Below are 22,102 nucleotides of genomic sequence, written 5' to 3' on the forward strand. Positions count from 1 at the left end.
CTAGGTGCCCCCGCCCCTGGAGGGGGGAACTGCACCCAGACCCAGGTGGGGTTTCCCTTTTCCCTGCGGTTGGGGGAGGCAGACCGCCCCGACTCCGCAGCAGCAGGAAGGCTCCACACTCCAGACCGCAGTCGGACGGCCAACTCCTCCTCCTAGTCCTAGCCCCCCTGCTCCAGCAGGTCGCAGAGAACGGGGGTGAGAGAAGACTCCAAACCTCCCTCCACCCGCTCATTGTAATGTTGATGCATATGTGTTCTAAGGTGCATTTAAAACCCAGGAGGGCTTGGAGCTACCTGCCAGAGAGGAGCAGGTAAGCGCATGGTCCCTCCTGCTAGCCCTCAATGTCTACGTGTATTTAAAATTGAGAGGTGGGCAACGATGCCAGGGGTGGGGTGTACACCCTGATGGTACTTTGGACTCCGTGTATCGTGCCCACCCCCAAGATCCTATATGTATGTGTAATGAGAGTGTGAGTAATGTGAATGTCTAAGTTGTGGGATAAAATTGAGGCAGAGGCAGCCAGAAGGGGACAGAGGGGGGGGTAGCCTCCTCTGCACCCTGGTGACATACCCCTACTCCAAGGCCCTGCATGTGTGGGTGGTTGTGGTGGAGCGGGAAGAGGGAGGCAGCTGGAGATGGGGAGGGAAGGAAGGGAGGGGCAAGTGACCCCTCCCTGGGGCCAGCTCCCCCGCTGACCCCAGTAGGCACCCCCATACTCCGCGACCCGCCAGGGAAAGGGGGCCCAGGCCCATCCAGACCGGGCCCAGTGCAGCAGCGCCGCCCGGCCCCACAGAGCCCGGGACAGTCCACCCAACCCCACCACAGAGAAAACTGCACCCACCCCACCATCCACTCATCTTCCAGACTACATAAGACAATAAACACCCAGGCTGAGATCTTCCTCCACCTCTCCTGTATCTCCCCCTCCTGCAGAGGCAGCTCCTGAGGAGAGGAAAGCTCCTGCAAGATGTGACAATCTCCCCCACCAGTTGAAGAGCCCCCCAGGTGGCTCGACGCACCGGCGGCACCCTGCTCCAGAGATTTGTTATGCTACATTCCGCCAACTCTCATTTTTCTCTGTATGTTTGCTTTAGGATCACATAGTTTTCTCCAGCCTAGGCAGCAAATTCATTTTCAGTGAAATTATGGTTTGTGTGTTATTAATTTAGATTTTCTATAAAATTAATTATTTGAAACTGGGATTAGCATCTGCCTGAGTGGCTATAAACACTTGATCTTGCTGTGATACTGATACATGGCAATCACAGTATGTTTGCTGTATATGAGTTATTGTAATGTTTGGCAGCTAACTGAAATAAACACTTTTGGTTGATTCTTAATATCAAGTTAACTCTTTGTTGATATTTCTCATATGTCTAATTTGTTATATTCAAGATTTGGTAGAACTGTTATTAATGAGTGAACCAGCTGTCTTGTGTATTTGAAAGTCTCTGCTCTGATATTTGCTTGTTTTTATTTCCGGTGTTAGGTCCTTAGGCCTGCATACTGTATTTAGTAGCTATCACACTGCTTGTGTGGGTTGGTTCTGTGTGTATGCCTTCAGCTTTTTTCTGGCCACAGATGTCTTATGAAGATGTAGCCTAGAGGTTGAAATGTCTGTTGTGTCCAGTGTTTTGAATGGTATGGAGATTTTATGTGTGTGTGTGTTCGTTCTTCCACTTACATGCTGTCCTTGTGCCTCAGATGTTCCATGAAGATGCTGCTGGGGGATGGCAGCTTGTTGCTGTGGACGTCAACAAACCACATGGCCGAGCGCCTGCCTGCCTCCAGGTAAACACGTCACACGATTAATATGCTGCTGGTGTAAACTGTTTCTTTTTCCTCTCATATGCACCTGCATAATTCCTATTCTGTCTATTAACAAAAAGCAGATAACTTCATTCTCTTTAACAGCTGCTGTAGACTGATGCAGTATCACATCATTGTTTTTGCATTTGTTTCTTTCTTTAGTGGCTGAACAGTGTCAAACAGTTAAGTGATGGGATTTAAAATGAGGGGAGGCTCATGTTTGATGTGTAATGCTGCGCTAATGATGTCGCTCCAGTGACAGATGGGTTTTAAATGACTTCTACATGATGGACACCACTGGCGTCTCGTGGTTGGTGTGATCCAAATGGTTGGGCTTTAAAGATAAGCTGAAAGCGGCGGGTGTTGTTTGCAGCTGGCCCGCTGTTGATAGCGGCGTGTTGTGGTGTAAAAAGCTGGGCCCTTGCTGTGAAAGACTGCCAATGGAGTCTGCAGCTATGTGAAGGTGGATGGCTGTCAGCACGCCCTAATGGAGTTAAAGCTGCTCTGGAGCTAGGTTTTAAGGACGCATGCACACATAAACAGAGCAAGGAAGAGAGTGCAAATAATAACAGGGAAATTTGAAGAAGGGAAGGAAAGAGAAAATGCGAAATATGCAGTATTCCCATTAAAGCAGCATGTCCCCCAGAGCCTCATCATCGGCTGAAGGAAAGATTTAGATAGAGGGATAACCAGAGGGATAAACACAGCTGACTTCCCTCTGAGCCCTGTGCTGCATTACAAGGAACAATCAAAGACTTCTTCATTTGCCTTATTCACTCGTAACAAATAGCCATTATTGTCATTATGTGATAACAAGATGATCATTTCCAACAGTAGAAAGGCTAATGGAGTGAAAGACAGCAGCATTAGGTCACCTTTATAGCACTGGGTCAAAAAAGACAGCTTCTGTTTTAGTCAGACTGCTGTGTGGATGAATTGCGGGTTAGATTGCATTCGCCTCCAGTAAAACTATGAGCAGATGGGCAGAAAGAATCTGAATCTGGTGAACATTTGCCTCAAAGGCCATGCCTTCTTGTTTGATTGCTTTGCTGTACATAATTCTGGATTTTTGCTTCAACATCATTAACTGCTGATAATAGGATAGGAGAAAGGATTTTTTTCAAGTCATATACCAGAGGATACAGATGCTGTGGGGCCGGCTCCCTGTGAGAGGGAGCAAGCTTCACAGTGAACTGGTAGACGCAAGGCAACTCACACTACCATCACACGGACTGTTGGAAATGGCCTTGAAATTGTGATAGATGAACATCTGTCTCTGATAATCAAAACACAGAAACATAGGATAGGAATGATCCTGATATTACTTTATTAACTTCAACAAAATATATTTCATATTAAGGCCAGTACTAGACAATGCATGTATTATAACAATAAAGTTTTAAAAGGAAAAGCATATGTTAGCTAAATATTTAGTATATATTACTATGAGATTTCAGATCCTACCGTCAAAATAGCCTAGATGATTTTTATGTTTCCATGGTAACAATCAGTGACATGTGTTTACCAATGATACCATCTGACAAAAGCTGAGGAAAATCTGCCTTGCAGATAGACTTGAGTGCAAGCAAGGAAAATAAGATTTTGTTTAAATAACCTGCTGAAACTTTTGTTTTAGTTTGTTTGTTCAGTTGAGATTCTTATTTTTTTTAAGCTGGTATGTAAATGTTTTAGCCTGCTTGTGCATTCAGTGTGTCAAATGTGAGGCAAATAATGATTAAGTATTAGCTGAATACTTGTGACTGATTTTGACATGTATTGTACAGTGCTAATCTCAAAAGTCTTCCATTGTTTTCTGGTGCCAGTCAGACACTGACAGCAGTTTGTGGCATATAAAGCCATCAAAGCACTCTGAAAATGTTTTCATGTTTTCATGTTGTCAAAAGCACTGCAAGATCTAACCCAGCTCTTCAAACCAAACCCGAAAGGCCTAATCAGAGATCACAAAGAAGGATTTTAAGTAAGGAAATATGTTACAGGTTTCACAGATTAGTTGTTAAAAGAAGTTAATCTCATCTAAAATGCGTTGTACACAAAATATTCACCAGTATTGACTTGAAGAATTAGTCTTTTATTTTTAAAGGACTTTAATTTAAACTGTCTCCTAATTTATCGGAACAGGCCAGTTCATAATGTGCTTTGACTTCGAATGAGAAAGCATAATAAAGACAAACAACACACTGTTCATTATTAAATCGTGATATTTCCCACTGCAAATGGTACTTCAGACTTAGAATTTCCTTAAGGTATTGCAATTTTTAGATATTGTTATATTTAAATAAAAGAAATGTACCTGAAGATCACTGTAAAATGAGTTTAAATAGGAAAGACATGGGATTGATTGCATTGACAGTTAGTGTAGCTGCACCTGTGTATCTGTGCATCCATGTGTCGTGGGCAGTTGTACACAGTAGTTATGTATGTATGTAAATGTGATTTAAAAAAACCCCACACATTTCTCTTCTCTGATGTAATGGTTGGTGTGAGAAGGCATGCCATATTACACCAGTATCAGATTATTGATGGATGCCCCTTGCACGCTTTCTTTAAAGCCTTGCCAAACACTGTATTTCTTTGCTTTTTCATCCATATCAGAAGGGAACAGTGTTAGCTGACTTGACAGGTAGAGTGAAGACAGGTAGTGGAGATCCAGCCTGCAGGGCCATCTGTGAGTGCTGGGGAAGTGAAGTGTGAGTTTCTGTTCTGCTCTATCTGGCTCCAGAGTAATTGGCCGTCAAATGATTAAAATGTTTCAGCGCTGGCAGGTGGGTGCTTTCTGCAGATAGGAGACCCGTGTGCATCCTGTCTTTGTCTGCTGCCGGCTCACCTATTACCGTCGGAATGTCTTTGAAACTACGTGCAAGTGTCCGGTCAGGCCTCTGCGTCTTCGACAGGCAGCCCGGCGATCTGCCTGCAGACGTCTGCGTATTTGTTCGTGTGCGTGTGTGTCAATCTGGATCTGTCTTGGTCCAATCTGGCTGCAGCAGTTGGAGATAGCACATAATTGATTAACCACCTGCTCTTTTTGGAGACGGGGAGGAAATGGCAGCTTCCTCTCCTGAGGGGCTACAAACAAAAATAGCCCTCTAAGCAGGGAGCACCTTCACTTTCCTCGTCCACTCTAACAGCTGTTTTTCTAATGTTTTTATTATCTCATTTTTAACTAATGCTGTCTTACAGCAGTATAGTCTTAATCAAAGTTTTGACAACATATGGCATCCTGGTTGTCATTTTTGTTGAATTAGAATATTCTGTTCTTTTCGCTTTCGGACGGTAAAAACTTTACATTTGCATATTTGTGCTCATGAAATCTACCAACAGTCATTTTCATATACATATTTGCATGTTTCTCTTTGCTATTGCATTAAAAGCATATTTTTATGTTTAGACATTATAATTAGCAGTAGAGTTCAGAATTAAGGCCTGTGAGAACAAAAGACATGCACGAGTGTTCCTGTGAGTTTTTAGTAGTGCCTGTAGGAGCCATCTTACATTCAGAAGGTCTCTCTTTGCTATATTTTAATCACACAGACTGCTTGGACAGTATTTATTTAAGGGTTTTCAGTCGGAGACCGGTGGAGGTTAATGAAGCATTCTGTTCCTTTCCCCATAGATTTGGTCTGCTAATTAGCCCCTGATGCTCCACCGTGCCATAATTATACCGCAGATTGGTGCTTTGGCTGCTATAGGCAAAATAAAGAGAAATACTCACTGCAGATATATACTATTGGAGTCAATAATTAAAAGAGCTTCAAATGACCACTTAGGGAAAGTGGAAAAGCAATAATGAATGTTCAGGTCTTCTAGTAATCCAGCAAAGTCATGTGTTTAATTTTGCGTTGTCTCTTTGCCAATGAGCAGTTGCTGTTCCTCACTCCTCATCTGCAGAGCTAAATGCAGTGTGATGGATAAACCACTAGCTTACTGAGCAAAAGGAGGATCTTTTTGACCTCTCTCTCCCTAAAGCCAGAGGTTATTGATTCTCTTGAGCTCCCTATTTGTCCCTGCCCTTTGTCTTCTGGATCTTCTCAGTGACACCACTCGTATACTTTTAGGCAGCCACACAAACACAAAGATCTACAATGTGTGAAGGTTAAGGTCAGTTTGACTCTGCATGGAAGGAGAAAGAGGGTACAAAGAAGGGAAATTAGATGAGGAGAACACAGGATGCAGAAAAGAAAGACATAGCAAGGTAGGTAGTGCATATGTGTGTGATGTGAAATGGATCATCTGCAAGAAGAAAGTGAACAACATGTGACTGTTCCTGTGAGATCAGCTCTGAATGTAATTGTTCTTTCAGTCTAGTCAGGAGCACAGTGATATATTTTCTGAAATTAGATACACCACACAGTCCTATTCTAGGACTAAGACACGGAATGGACGCAGAGGTGGCAAAGCCAGCAGATATTAAAGGGAGAAAGGGAGACCATCATGTTTTATTAAGACCCTTTTTCCAGCCAGAGACATGAGTCAGCCTGCTGTAGTCAAGGCCGTAATAAGTCAAGGGGCACCCACTTAACTTGATCCACAGCCCAGTAAGACTTTATGCACCCACTCCTTCAGCCAAAAGCTTTGAATTACAATAACTCTGTGTTGATATCTTAATTTGACAGTAGGCTTCTGAATTACGATGTTTGGTTTGCATATTTTATTCATTTATTTTTTTTAATTCGGTTGGAATAAAAAAGCCTTAAGAGAACTCTTTGTCAAGTATAGAGACTTAAAAAATAACTCAAGCAAAACAGTCTGTAATCCCACTCAAGTTCTTCTTAATCTCAGTAAACAGGAGAGAAAACTGTAGCAGCAGTAGGTGCCAGAACATGGCCCAGTCTGTTGGTGACAATTCCTGTGTGACTACTGCTTTTCCCTGCCAGCTATGTGCACATGTGCTACACTCCTCTCATGTACCAGCGGAAAGAGCATTTGTCCTCCTTGGCAGTCTGAGGGAACAGACAGAAGACGAGGAAGCAGCCAGTCTGCGTCTCTTTGTTGATTGTGTTACAGTTGCAGGCCCTGGAAAATTTCCAGATATTATGGATATTTTCCCATCATTCAGAGGATCGGTCTCTTTACTTACAGCGGCTTGTGTCGCTACATCTCTTATATGAGGACAGCTGAATGTTGTCTCAGCTCTTTGGTGAGATTATGGTTTATTCTTCACTGACCAGAGCCTTTAGTGAGAGTGAGAATTTGCTTCACTGTTCAGATTGACTTAGCACTAAGGAACAAAAGTGCACAAGTCAAGTAACGAGAAGTCTTCACAAAAAGAGAAATAGATGTTCATTACCTATTCCTTTGTATTTTTTTCAATTGCACTTTTAATTTTACCAGAGAAAAACACACACTGAGTGCTCTTTTTCCCTAGATACCAATTTGCATGCCAGTCGAAATGATCTTTTCTCCACAACGCTATTTGCATGTATAATTTCCATCATGGACAATCTGTTGCAGTCTAGAACATAAGAGCTGAGTACACGCTGCATGTCGGAGGTATGCTGTGCTATGTATTGGAAATTAAAGTTTGCTTCACTCACGGAGAAAATTGTGCTATTATTCACTGGAAAAAAGACAAAATGGCAACTTAATGTGTAGCTGCTTGCAACACTTGAATTCATCATCGCTCTCTCTCTCTCTCTCTCTGTCATTAGTAACTTTTCTTCAGGAAGCAGTTGCTAGTAAATGTGAGGTGGACATTACATTTCAAATATGTGGATGCTTATATATAGTTTAGTATCTGTATATTGTCATGTCATAGATTTGGGAGAAAACAAGAAATTGATTAAAATGTTCTATTCTATTTCAGCAATCATCAACTTCATATATTCGTGTGTGTGTGTGTGTGTGTGTGTGTGTGTGTGTGTGTGTGTGTGTATCTGCGCGCACGCATGATTGTGCCTGTGTGCAATGAGCACCTGGTATTTCAAAGAATCAGCCAGAGGCAGCTCGAATAAATAGCATCCATCAAACAAGTGGCAAAGGATTTCAGAGACATACAAGCTGAGGAACATCAAACAGCAGGGGAGAGCCTTCTTGTACTGCAGTTGATGCTCTTAAATTGATTCTGACATCTTGAGGCCATACAGGGTGTGCCAGTGTCATCAGCTGCATTAGGGAAACTCAGCCATTTTGCCTTTGGAACAACATGGAGAGTGTTATACGGTGAATTGCTCTGCATGTTTAGGCAATTTGGCGCAAATGGCAGCGTGAGGGCAAGATCAAAAGGTTGTTTTGTGGCAGACGTGAATGGTTACAGGGCTGTATCTCCATATGACAGATGTTCGAAGTAGACACTGCTCTCCAGGTTTTCTTAGAGATGTGATTCCCAAAAGCTGACAGAGAATATGGGCAAAGTCAGGACCTTAAGAAAATTGACTTTCATACACACAAGCATGTACTTTCTGCTCTCTGTCAGTATGCCTCTGTCTTGCTTCTTCACACACACACACACACACACACACACACACACACACACACACACGCACAGATCCATTCAGCCAAAACACCCATGGGGGAGAACGTCTGGTTGCTGGAAATGTCAAACTGCTTTGTCACGTCCAATCTCAGTCAGGGAGCTTAAGCACTGTGTGTCTAGAGTGGGCATGTGTAAGTTCGACACAAAAACACCCATCCTCAAGGCTATGAGCTCTGTTAGCCTAGCCAGTAAGTTGAGTTTTCAAAAGTAGGAAGAATTTTACAACAAACATGAAGTGAAAAAAGAAAAAGATTTGTGAAAGATTTGGCTGACTATACTGGCAGTTTCATAGCTCTGTATATGACTGGGTCTTATGCAAATGACATCATCTTAAAGAGCACCTTAACACCAGCTGAAGATCTTGTTTTTGCTGACATCCAGTGGTTTAAGTTTTCATCCACCTGCCGTGATGTAAAAGTTAGGGTGCTGTTGCTTGACCAGTCGAGTGAATTTTTGATCACATCCAACCCAGCATGCATGATACGGGAATCGCACTAGAAAGTTTCAACCAGAGAGGGCAGCCAAACACTCCTTTGTTAGCCTGGATTTAAAGCCCAAGTTTATTTTAAGCTGTCAGAAACTTAGGGATATTACTAACTTAGTATTGCCTCTTCGTATTTAAGACGAAGGAAAGTGAACTCAGTAGAATTTAGACATATGTCTAACCGATTTATACCCACAATTGCCCTTGAACCTGTGTGCTTAACCTCAAAACTGCTCCTTTTAACTCCTCCCTTTTTAACCCTCTTTAATTGCAATGCAGCCCTGCTGGTTAACAGTCTGCTGCTTTTTAGTTTGCTTTATTAGGAAGCTAAAGGTATTTGGTTAAGGTTAGAAAAAGCCAGAAGTAAAAGAAAACAATATAGACATATAGGAGACAGAATACTGGCAATGATCAAGGTGTGCTACCAGTGCCATTGCTCCTGACAGAAGTCTGTTTTTGTACTGTAAGAGATTTTTGTCAGGTAAACATAAGTGTGGTAAAACAGCATGCAATACATCATGTAATATACGTGTCATTCAGTAGCTTGGTTGGGTAAGTTTATCTAATAATTCCTCACTTGTTTTCAAAGCAAACTGACTGCAGATCTGGATTTCTAGACTTTTGAGTTTGTACTGTAAGTGTCCTTGTGTGTAGGAGGGTGAATGGCAGGGGGCCCGTTTTCCTGGGGCGAATTTGATCTTTCCAGCAATGTTGCAAACGATCTTCATCTGTCTTAAAGTCTTCCTCTCACTTTTCACTTTTTCAGTCCTTCCTATTGCTAATCTCACATGCAAGTCTTTTTTTAGGGTGAGTCGTTCTACCCACTCACATGCTGTTCATCCTGCCATATACAATATGTGCAGTTTAGGGCTGTGATCACATCTGTCGCATTGTTTCCAAAAGAATGCGTCATTACCACATTTTTCTGAAAGAGCAGTCTGTGTCTCGGATCACTGTGGGTCAGTTTCTTCACATTCTCGTATTCCGTGATTATTTTCATCATGTGATGTTATCGGAGGCTTTCAAAGCCTCTGCTTTTTTCAGGGTAAACGGCGTACACTTATTGCTCCCTTTTTCTTGTTTTTGCCTGTCTGAATGCACACTGATTCTGATGTCTGGAACAATGTTTCTCATAGTATTTAACGAAACCCCCTTAATTGCTTTTAAATTTCATGTAGGACTTTTTGCTTTTCTGTACTCTGTATATGTACATACACATGCCCAATGCATTCCAGGTGGGCACTTAAAACTAAATTGCTATTGTCTTGTTCTAAATTTAAATACCTGATGTCCATCATACAGGGTGTTGAAAAGGTATTGGCCAATTTCTTACTTTTTGCATATTTGTCACACTTAAATTAGACGATTTATTAAAGGGGAAAGAAGCTCTCCAACCCTACCTGGCCCTATGTAAAAAAAGTAACTCCCCCCTCTTCTTAAATCACGACTTAACATTCATTAGCAACATGTCTGGAAAGCTGAGTTCACTTTCACTAGCCACACCCAGGTCCGATTACCGCTGAACCCTAAAAGAGACTATCCGCCCATTAGTTCATGCCCTGAAGCTCAAGCACAATTGAGTTATGCAGCAGGACAATGATCCAAAACGCAAACTTCCTCCATAGTGATGTAAAAGACTCATTGCCAGTTATTGCAAATACTTGATTGCAGTTCTTACAGCCAAGGGTGGCACTACCAGTTATTAGGTTTACAGTTGTGGTCAAAAGTTTACATACACTTGTAAAGAATAGAATATAATGGCTCTACCGAGTGTCCCGTTATTTCTAAAACTCTGATTTTTCTCTGATAGAGTGATTGGAACAGATACTTCTTTGTCACAAAAAACATTCATGAAGTTTGGTTCTTTAATGACTTTATTATGGGTTAACAGAAAAAAGTGATCACATCTGCTGGGTCAAAAATATACATACAGCAGTGCTAATATTTGGTTACATGTCCCTTAGCCATTTTCACTTCAATTAGGCGCTTTTGGTAGCCATCCACAAGCTTCTGGTTGAATCTTTGACCACTCCTCTTGACAGAATTGGTGCAGTTCAGTCAAATTTGATGGCTTTCTGACATGGACTTGTTTCTTCAGCATTGTCCACATGTTTTCAATGGGGTTTAAGTCAGGACTTTGGGAAGGCCATTCTAAAACCCTTATTTTAGCCTGACTTAGCCATTCCTTTACCACTTTTGATGTGTGTTTGGGGTCATTGTCCTGTTGGAACACCCAACTGCGCCCAAGACCCAACCTTCGTGCTGATGATTTTAGGTTATGTTGAAGAATGTGAAGGTAATCCTCCTTCTTCATTATCCCATTTACTCTCTGTAAATCACCAGTTCCATTGGCAGCAAAACAGCCCCACAGCATAATACTCCCACCACCATGCTTGATTGTAGGCACGGTGTTCTTGGGGTTGAAGGCCTCACCTTTTCTCCTCCAAACATATTGCTGGGCATTGTGGCCAAAAAGCTCGATTTTTGTTTTGTCTGACCACAGAACTTTCCTCCAGAAGGTCTTATCTTTGTCCATGTAATCATCAGCAAACTTCAGTTGAGCCTTAAGGTGCCGCTTTTGGAGCTAGGGCTTCCTTCTTGCACAGCAGCCTCTCAGTCCATGGAGATGCAAAACACGTTTGACTGTGGACAATGACACCTGTGTTTCAGCAGCTTCTAATTCTTGGCACATCTGCTTTTTGGTGATTCTTGGTTGACTCTTCACCCTCCTGACCAATTTTCTCTCAGCAGCAGCTTGCGTTTTCTTCCTGATCTTGGCAGTGATGAAACAGTGCCATGCACGTTATACTTGCAAACGATTGTTTGCACTGTTGCTCTTGGGACATGCAGCTGCTGCAAGGTAGGTGCGACCAGCCATCTGCTGCAACCGGTCGCAGCAGATGACCCCGCCCCTCCCTCAGCCTGGTTCTGCCGGAGGTTTCTTCCTGTTAAAAGGGAGTTTTTCCTTCCCACTGTCGCCAAAGTGCTTGCTCATAGGGGGTCATATGATTGTTGGGTTTTTCTCTGTATCTATTATTGTGCGATCTACTGTACAATATAAAGCGCCTTGAGGCGACTTTTGTTGTGATTTGGCGCTATATAAATAAATAGAATTGATTTGAATTGAATTGAAATTGAATTGAATTATTATTTCACACAAAGCCATGTAGATTTGGATAGCTTTTTTCCCCTTGAGAAATGAAATCATTACTTCAATATTACACAAAGATAACTTATGCTGGTTATCTTTGTGTAATATTAAATTTTATTTGTTGATCAGAAACATTTAAGTGTGACAAACTTGTAAAAGAAAAAAACAAAACAAAACAAGAAACCAGGAAGGGGGCCACACTTTTCACAGCACTATATCTCCTTTAGTGTGTGTTCTATCAAACCCTTTGTTTTTTTACTGCAGTTGGAGCTATATCCAGCTGTTTAAATTGAAAGTATATTTTTGTGTTATCTTTTGTCTGTGCTTGTTCATTAAAATCTCAGATAAACACAAACTCTAGCTGAGCAAGTCACAATTGCAGATCTCTTATCGAACACCATGCAATACATTTTTTGTTTTCTCAGTCAAAGCAAGTGGGGTTTTTCTGTGGTGTTTTTGTTTCCACTGACAGAGATTGTCCAAATTATCAATCAATCTGTCAAAGTCTGAACAGATTGGACTGACACAGTCAACTACTGTCCAACATGCTGAATTGAGGGAAGCGTTCCAGACTAACTCGCTGCCAGCTAATGGTCTAAATACTAATTGTCTCCTGTGTCTATTTGAGTAAAAGAAAACAAAAGCATTCCTGCTATTCTACTTCAATTACCTTTCTGCTTTTCACACAGCAAATGATGCGGTCATCTGTGTTCCACATGTTCATCTTAAGCATGGTTGCCGTGGATGTCATCGTTGCTGCTAGCAACTATTATAAAGGCGAGAATTACCGCAGACACTATGACGAGTTTTACCTGGCAGAGGTGAGATTTATTTATCTATCTGTCTATCTATATATATATATATATATATATATATATGAATGCAAATCTATGACAACTTTTATTATTAATTTTAATTAAACGCAGAGTATTCTGTTTTAAGATTAAACAGCTTTAAGGTAATTCTTGTTTTTTTGTTTTTTTAATTTCATCGTTTTAGAATATACACAAGTGTGATACTGTGTGTCCTTCAGGTTGGTTTGATGTCATCTGTATGCAGGTGACATCACACCAGCAATGACGATAAGGATTGTGCCCACTATCCCAGTCACTTCACACCTCACTCTCTTATACAGCTGGATGGAGGAGATAAGAAAAGGGAAAACCCACACAAAATATTGCCTTCTGTCTCCTTCCCTTCCTATCATGCAGACACCCATCTGCAGATTTGTTCTAATCTGTGTGAAGGATTTGAAGGGTATATAGGAACGAGGCATTCGGTTTAGAGAAATGCATGTTTTACAGAATGTCTCAGATCCTTTGCATGGTAGTCCAGTGTTTTACTATTGCTGTCAGCTCGACTAGAAGATACAGATTTAAAATAAAAAAGAAGAAAAAAAAACCATATTCTGCTGTTAAAGGATCTGGGTACTAAAGTGACCTGTCTGTAGTCCTGGTCTGTCATCCTCTGAAAGCATGAAGAGAAACACACACAAAAATATTTTTGCTTAAAAAAAAAAAGCACAACAATCAGCCTCCTTTTGTTTCAAATACTTTTTGAAACAGGCAAAGTACTGATGTAATATAGTGGTAAACATCTCACTGTCCTACATTTTTTGAGCTGTCTATGTTTCTGTTGGATGTTTTTGGTTGGACACATCCTCTCTACTTCTTAGTAATAGGATTGTATTATTTTAGACAATTTCATCATCAATATTTCTTTTTATATTAAAAATTTGTTATATATCAGCATGCTTTGCGACAGTGCATTGTAGCCATAAATAGAAGTTCATCCACAGAATATTATAGTATATGCCCTCCTGAAAGATGTCAAATGCAAAAAGGGATTTTCCCCCTTCTGTCCTAGGTTGCATTTACTGTGCTGTTTGACCTAGAAGCTCTTCTGAAGATCTGGTGTCTAGGCTTCACTGGCTACATCAGCTCCTCTTTGCACAAGTTTGAATCTCTGCTGGTGGTGGGAACCACTCTGCACATCTACCCTGACCTCTACCATTCCCAGTTTACCTACTTTCAGGTATGGTTGCACAACTACATGCATAAACATTTTCATGTATTTTGATTGAGAAAGCATGATTCCGTACACATTTATCAGTCCCATGAAGAACAGATGCTGTGAATCGTTTTGTAACTTTCCCGTGATCATGCAAATAAACCATATCACTAGTCTCTGTTCTTCCATACATTTAAAGTTATTTCATGTTTTGCTGTGACAATAATGATTCCAAATATATCAGGAGAGTGTCTTTATCGATTCTGGGATTGGAGGAGCCCTCAAACATCACATGTCGGGTTTACGCTCCGCAACATTTTTTGGACTCTACTTAAAAAAATGTTGTTGGTGTGAAAAATGTTAATAATATCAGAATACAAAAACGTGCAGAAGAGTTCAACTCTATATGTAATTGCAAATAGAACAAAGACACAGTATCCGATGTTTAAACTGAGAACATGCTTATTTTAAATTGAAGCCAGGAAAAATGTTTTAAAAGAAGTGGAGGCAACAACAGACAGGAGAAGAAATCTGCACCGAGGGCCAGGGCTGAAAGCCAATCCTAAATGGCCGTCTCGAGGATCTTCGGGCCCTTGGGCTGCATTGCATTAAAAACAGACGTGTAATCGCTGCACAGGCTGAGGAACCACTGTTAATGTTGTTTCTGCACCCACAATATGTTAAAACTCTTCTATGTAAAGAAAAAAAAACATATACAAACAAAAGATCCCAAAATGGCAAGTAATTGGTTTCCTCAGTAACCCATTGCTTTTGGAGTGCTGCTAAAAGAGTATGTGATGCAACACAGTAGCAAACAGGCCCATGTCCCAGGCTTTTTTAGTCAAATAAAAAAGAAATGTCCATTTCATCATCTGATTTGTTGTCATCAGTGATTTTCAAAACATTGCCTTTTACTTAAGTCTTAAGACGTAAACATTTAAAGTTAATCCAAAGCCAATTCAAAGTATATCTTTAATCAGTCTGAGGATCTGAGGTAAAATTACAATTTACAGTTGTGATCTGACTGGACCCCTGAATCCATGAATCCATCCACACAATCTGCAACTAGATCCATATATATTTGGACACAACTTTGATTTTTTTACCTGTTTACTGAAACATATTCCAATTATAGTTATATAATGGACATGGACATAATGTGTAGACTTTCAGCTTTCATTTAATGGTATCCACATTCAAATTGGGTGAAGGGTTTAAGGGTTTCAGCTCCTTAACATGTGCCACCCTCTTTTTAAAGAGACCAAAAGTAATTGGATGATGACTCAAAGGCTGTTTCATGGGCAGTGTAGGCACTTACTTTGTTATGTCATTGTCAATGAAGCAGTCAAAAGGGTTGATTTGAGGTGTGGTGCTTGCATTTGGAAGATTTTTCTGTGAACAGACAACATGTGGTCAAGGAACTCTCCATAAAGGTGAAACAAGCCATCCTTTAACTGCAAAAACAGAAAAAAACCCATTCTAGGAGTGGTACATCCTGATAAAGAAAGAAAGCACTGGTGAACTCGGCATCACAAAAAGACCTGAACATCCCAGGACGAAACCTAGGAGTTTATTAAAGCAAAGAAGTGGAATATTCTTGAATGGCCAAGTTAATCACCTGATATTAACTGACGCGAGCATGCATTTTTCACTTGTTGAAGACTAAACTTCGGACAGAAAGGCCCACAAACAAACAGCAACTGAAAGCCGCTGCAGTAAAGGCCTGGCAGAGCATTAAAAAGGTAGGAAACCGAGCCTCTGGTGATGACCATGAGTTCGAGACTTCAGGCTGTCATTGCCAGCAAAGAGTTTTCAACCAAGTATTAGAAATGAACATTTTATTTTCAGTTATTTAATTTGGCCAATTAATTCTGAGCCCCTGAAATGAAGGGATTGTATTAAAAAGTTCATCACATTTTTATTCTTTCTTTTTGTTCAGTCCACTGAATAAAAGGTGAAAGCCTGCACTTGAACTCGTCTGAGTTGTTTCATTTAAAATTCATTGTGGTAATTTAAAGATGCCTAAACATATTTAGGGACCTAACTGTATTTTCTGATGACTAAAATTTCTTTACCCCAGAACCTTGTTGGGTTCGAATCCACCACTTGGCTGGTGCCTTTCTGTGTGGAGTTGGCATGTTCTATCCGTGCTTGTGTGGGTTCTCTCCGGGTACTTGGGCTTCCTCCCACAGTCCAAAGACATTCAGTTAGTAGGATAAGGTTAATTGGTGATTCGAAATTGCCCATAGGTGTGAAAGTGAGTGTGAATGGTTGGCTGTCTCTTTGTGTTAGCCCTGCAACAGACTGGCGACCTGTCCAGGTTGTACCCTGGATAAAATGAGTTTAGTATTAAGTTTTTATGTTCCTTAGTTCCCAGTATTGTGTAGATATCTGATGTTTTCAGGGATATTTTCAGTGAAAAGTTACATTCTGGTTATTTATTGGTATTTTGTAGGGATCGGTTATGTGACTTTTGCATATGAGCCAAACAGCTGGGATGTTATTCTGTTGATAGAAGCAACAGTGTATTATGCCTTTGGCCTCACTTTTGTAGAGGTGCTAGTTGTAGTGCTCCATGCTTTTTTTTTCTCTACAAATTCTGTGTTGTCCTTGAATGCTTGTGTGGGTGTGATCTTACATCCTCCAAAATGGTTTGCACATTTTTTTTTCTTTTTTGCATTCCAGTGTTCAGGCCAGAAAAACAAATGGCCCATGAGGGAAGGTGCCTTGTTGCTCTAACAAAGCCTTTAAGTATTGTATCGGACCAAATTTGAACCGATTGACCTTGATCTAGTAACTATGACAGAGCTCTAAGGATGATCTAACAGGAAGAGGCTTCTCGATGGGTTTTTAATGAGCCTTGACCAAACAATCTGCCCGCTGACTCTCTCACAATAGCTGCCATTCCCACATGTGCAAGGCTTTCAATTCGAGACCTGGAAATATAGAGATTAGCTGTGGCTGAACAGTTGAAAGCTACAGTTCACTTGATATTTGTTACACTGTTATATGAGTTTTTCCAAAATGAACATTGTATTTATTTTAATTCTGTTAAGTGTGATTGAATTTATGTGTATGGAAAAAATGCTGTCAGTGGTTGTACACAATATTTTCACCATTTTTTTCTAATGCAATTACTTCATCCTTTTAACTAATAAGTAATTTTTTTTAGAGAATCTTTAATTTAAGTGCATTGATTCTGCCTCACTCATTGATCACTCTTACTTTTCATCTTTTTCCAAGCAGGTTGCACTTTAAGAAGATGACATTTTTTTCATGAGCAATTCATTTAAATTTTCCGGGCTCAAATCAGGTCACTAGAAGAAACTAGCCAAAGCAGTTTTTGTATTCTCTTTTTTATTTAGCTCTGTCTAACGGAGCATTTGAAAAGCTTCATTCTTTAGGTTCCTGCTTATTGTAAAACTTTGACACACACACACACACACACACACACACACACACACACACACACACACACACACACACACACACACACACACACACACACACACAAACATGCACAAAGGTCCATTCAGACAAAACAGCCCATATAAATAGGCCAGAAGAATGGACACTTCCCATCTGTGTGCGTTATTAATTTATTTATTGAGAGAGGCAGGAAGCGGTATAATTGTTCAGTGTTTCTTGTAAGAGTCCACTGCTCAAATTAAGATCATTGGTATTTATTATTATTATTAATATGGCTTTAAATGCTTACTTGGGTAGCTTTGATATCTTTGACAGTGACAGTATGGCACATCACACAGTTTAGTTTCATGTTAAGAATTGCATTGGCTTGCATGAAGCTGAATTCAGAAGCTCAAGCACCAACCCAGCTGGAAAATGATTCTCTGGGTGTCATTTATTGTTAATTATCAGTGTCAGATACACTTTATTATTTGGCATACAAGAACAAGGTTTTGATTAAGTCAACATCATCTTGTCGCCAGACCAAGCTGCTTTTTTGCTAATGTCACGTCTGGTTTTAAGGAATGGAGATTTGTTTCAGTCTGAATTTGAATTGCCATAATGGCAATACCTCAATGTACCTAATATGAATTCTGAGAATAAAAACAAGACAGCAGCAGCTTTGTTGTTTGAAGAAGCGCGGAGGGGGGGACTTTTGCTGGTAATTGCCTTGTATCCTCTGTGGATTTACCCTTGTTTGCTTTGTCCTTAGCCTCAAATTATTAATTTATTTTAAAATAGACAGTTGCTATCATGGTATGTGAAGAGTGGAACATACTTTGTATCACTTCTGCTGTGAGTGTTATTACTGTCTTTATTTTTATTTTTTACTCGAGGCTTCCTTTTAGAACAGTATCCTATGTTTGTCTTTTTTATTTTGTTGTATATCTAGGATATAGGGGAGAGCTGTTTATTTGGCCTAGTATGGGATTCTGAAGAAAAGCCTGTGGTCGAAGGCTTTGCAGAGAGGAGCTCGATCAATAGCTACTCTCTGATCCAAGCCTGACAAAGATGCATTACCTTTTGGAATTGTTGTCACCACAGGCAATTTAGGGACTAATCCCACTGACAGACCACAGTATCACCTCACTGTTACCACTGGATCAAGTTGAATGCTCTCACTTTTAAAATCAATATGTAATCCATGTGCTGCTATGTTTGCTTTTTATAACCATGATATGTATTTTAAATTCTCCCTAAAACCTAAATTATAAACTTTATGAAAAGGGGGGCACAGAAAGCAACCTGATGGTAATGATGTCTTTTTCTTTCCCTTAGGTGCTACGTGTGGTGCGCTTGATTAAGATTTCCCCAGCTCTGGAAGACTTTGTCTATAAGATATTCGGACCAGGTAAAAAATTAGGCAGCCTGGTGGTGTTCACAGCCAGCCTTCTCATCGTAATGTCTGCTATCAGCTTGCAAATGTTCTGCTTTGTGGAGGAGCTGGACCGTTTCACCACCTTCCCCAGGGTAAGCAACCTTGAAGCTTATGTATATTTATAGAGCCAAGATTGTCTTGTCTGTGGGTTTGTGGTCATTCTTAATTCCTTAGACATCTTCAGTAACCATGATTTATTTGAAGAGACTGTTTAGTAGGCTGCCATCAAGAGTTAAAATTCAGTTTTTCTTTTGTCAGCTTTGTCTCAGCATAATATTCTTAAGTTCTTAAGAAATTAAGAAAAAGCAGTGCTGCTTGCATTTCCATTGCACTGCAGCCTCTCTATTGTGTGTGCTACACTCTGCAACCTTTTCAAAATTGCCCAAGGTTGTGTTTTAATAACATACATCTTGTATCCAGAAGAGGGGACCTGTGGGGTGGAAAGGAATAGTTTCTTCTCAGGCAAACATGCAGTGCAATTTAAATTGAACTATTCGGGTACATAAACTACACCAAAAGGAATTTTTTTTTTTTATGAGCAGCACCAATAAGGAGATCTCATGCATCCAGTGGGGAGGCCCTGCAGATGCTGATAATGGGTAGCATGACAGGTCGACAGATGTGGCATCTCCTTTGATTTTTAAGTGCTCGCAAGCTTCTCTCTCTCATTAGCAACGTCTTTCCATCTCCTATTTTTTCCTTCTCTCCTTTCCAACGTTTCTCTGATCCTAGGCACAGCGGGATATGAAGGGCTGCTCATGAACAGATGCCACTTGTTTGCTGTGTTTCCCCTTCTCTCTCTTACTTTCCCTCTTCTGTTTCACACACTCACATAGATGCATCCAGTCACGTCATACTTAATCATGTTTGGCTGTCTTCCCTATGGGCAGACCTGTTGTTGGGTTTTGTCTTTATGTGCAGTGACTGGGACATTGTAGCAGGTGGGAGGGGCAGAGGCGGTTGGGGTGGGCGGGGGTGTGGGGCCAGCTGGGTGCGTGCTGTCTGAAGGAGAAAGGGTAAGAAGAAAGTGCAGGCGTGCCATTTGACTCCAGGGGCTGTCGTGTCGCAGCTGGCTGTTCCCTACACCTTCATCTGACCTCTCTCAAGTGCATGAGAGGGCAGGAGACCAGAGGAGAGGGGAAAAAAGGAAAAAGCTGTCTCCTCGCTTTTTCTGCATTGCTTATGTTTGGAAATCTTAGTCACACGGTTGTGAAAGATGGTCAGAAGGGGATATGTGCATTAGCTGTGTGATTTGCTCACCAGTGAAAGGGAATCTTTCAAATGCCAAATGTCTTTCTCGGTTTGATTTCCTTCCTTTTTGCTTTTGTCTTTCTTTCCCGCTCTGGGCTGCTTTCACTTTAGTTGGCTTCTCTGGCCTTCAGTCTCGCTCACTTGCTTTTACCCTGTGCTTCCCTCCCTTCAGGCATTCATGTCCATGTTCCAGATTCTAACACAGGAGGGCTGGATAGATGTCATGGACCAGACGCTGGTGGCTGTAGGTCATATGTGGGCTCCAGTTGTAGCCATTTACTTCATCCTCTACCATCTGTTTGCCACCCTGGTGAGGAAGAAATGATGCTGCATGAAATGTAAAGTTAATTAAATAGACTGTTGGAATTGTGTTTTAGTACATTGTAAATTGACAATAGAAATCTATATTAAAACTCTGTATTCTGTGTTTTTCTCTGTTAAAAACTAGTTAGAAGTTTAAAGTGACAAAAGGATACATGGATTTCTTTCTTTATATTTTCAATTAGAGCCATGCCCCTTCATTGTTCTCTCAACTGGCACATCTAATCACAGTTAATCAGACTTGCAGGCGTAAGAAGTGCTGACATTTCAGTGTTTGGCCTTCTGATACGGGGAGCCATCAGCCAGCACAGACGCTCTCTAGATGACTCACAGCTCACTCTAGACAGATAGGATGTCTCCCGTGAGAAAACGAGCAACAAATACAATTACTGAGCGGACTCCATACTTGAAAACATCTTATTATTACTTTAATGATATTAATGACACAGGAAATGTTCAATGGCACTTTGTCTTATTGCATTTTAGATTCTACTCAGTCTTTTTGTGGCTGTTATTTTGGACAATCTGGAGTTGGATGAAGACTTGAAGAAGCTCAAACAGGTAAGAAGTTTATATCAGATACAGAGGCTCGCTAGTTATGGTAATGGAAATGCTTACTGTTCAAATGAATACTTACCTCATTCCATCTCATAAGCCAAGTTCAGTGTCTGATTTTATTTATTTAGTTTTTTAAATATAGGATGTACTAGCCATTCTTCAAATGTTTAGATATTAATATTGCCTCATTAAGAACACAAGCCTTGCTGGCAACTATTAAAATCTTTGAAATTCAAGCTAAAAACAAGCTAAACCATCCATGGGTTTTGCAAATAATGTGAATAAAGCTGGTGTCATGACAATGCCTCGCTAAGCTTGTGTGATTTGCCTTGGCGGTCTCGTATTTACTATGGCAATGTACTGTATTGTATATCAGTGAATCGCCAACAGCTTTGTGAGGGGTATTTTCAGATTTTATGTGTTGCAGTGTTGTAGTGGAGCTACGGGATGCTGTTTTTTATACTGGCTTATTTGCAAAGCTGTCGAGTCATCTATAGTTTCCACCTTCTCTTGTTAATCTTCTTTCTGCTTATTTATTCTTCTGCTGCCATTAGATCCTTTTACACAGGAGTACAAAATTGTTATACTGATTGGGGCAGTCGGCTGATTCTTTTACCATTTGTTTTTTGAGTATGTTTAGCACTGTTGCATAAAAAGACTCTTTTTATGCAAGTTTTTCCTGTTTTATATATATATTATTATATATATTGGATGCAGTATATAGGTAGGGTGACTAACCGTCCTCTTTTTTTGCACTTGGTGACTTGTAAAAGCCTATATGACATGTTTTATTTCACCATTCATTAACTGCACAGAGAAGACATTGTTTACATATGTTAAAGTTTTCTTTAAGCAAACAGTATTATTAAAGTTCTTCACGACTGACCCAAGTGTCCTCTCTTTTGGAAATCAAAATATGGTCACCCTCATATAGGGTAACATGAAAAAAACATTGTGTAACATTGTTCACACGCCACACTTTAACAACAGATTCTAACCTCTGCAATAGCAGTAGTTCAAAAAGTAAAAAATGGAAAACAAATGAAACAAAAACGAAATGTCACAAATTGGACTAAACAATGAAATGAATTCTACACATGTACTATATCCACAAAACTGTTGCTTCATTTTTCAGACTTTTGAATCGTCTTCTAGTTTAAAACTCAAATCATGGCTAACTTG

At 40.4% G+C, this 22,102-nt stretch overlaps 1 protein-coding gene across 6 annotated transcripts in view; it reads left to right on the forward strand.

Moving 5' to 3' along the window:
• nalcn (sodium leak channel, non-selective) overlaps window positions 1–22,102 on the forward strand; it is a 70,590-nt gene that overhangs the window by 22,174 nt on the left and 26,314 nt on the right. For all 6 annotated transcript variants that reach the window (XM_026144024.1, XM_026144025.1, XM_026144026.1 and 3 more), the window contains 6 exons: window positions 1,705–1,791; window positions 12,624–12,755; window positions 13,801–13,968; window positions 18,691–18,882; window positions 20,214–20,351; window positions 20,849–20,923. In XM_026144024.1, the coding sequence (XP_025999809.1) occupies window positions 1,705–1,791; window positions 12,624–12,755; window positions 13,801–13,968; window positions 18,691–18,882; window positions 20,214–20,351; window positions 20,849–20,923 (792 nt within the window). The remainder of the gene's footprint in view (window positions 1–1,704; window positions 1,792–12,623; window positions 12,756–13,800; window positions 13,969–18,690; window positions 18,883–20,213; window positions 20,352–20,848; window positions 20,924–22,102) is intronic.

Source organism: Astatotilapia calliptera, chromosome 16 (assembly GCF_900246225.1).
Source record: "Astatotilapia calliptera chromosome 16, fAstCal1.2, whole genome shotgun sequence".
NCBI lineage: Eukaryota > Metazoa > Chordata > Actinopteri > Cichliformes > Cichlidae > Astatotilapia > Astatotilapia calliptera.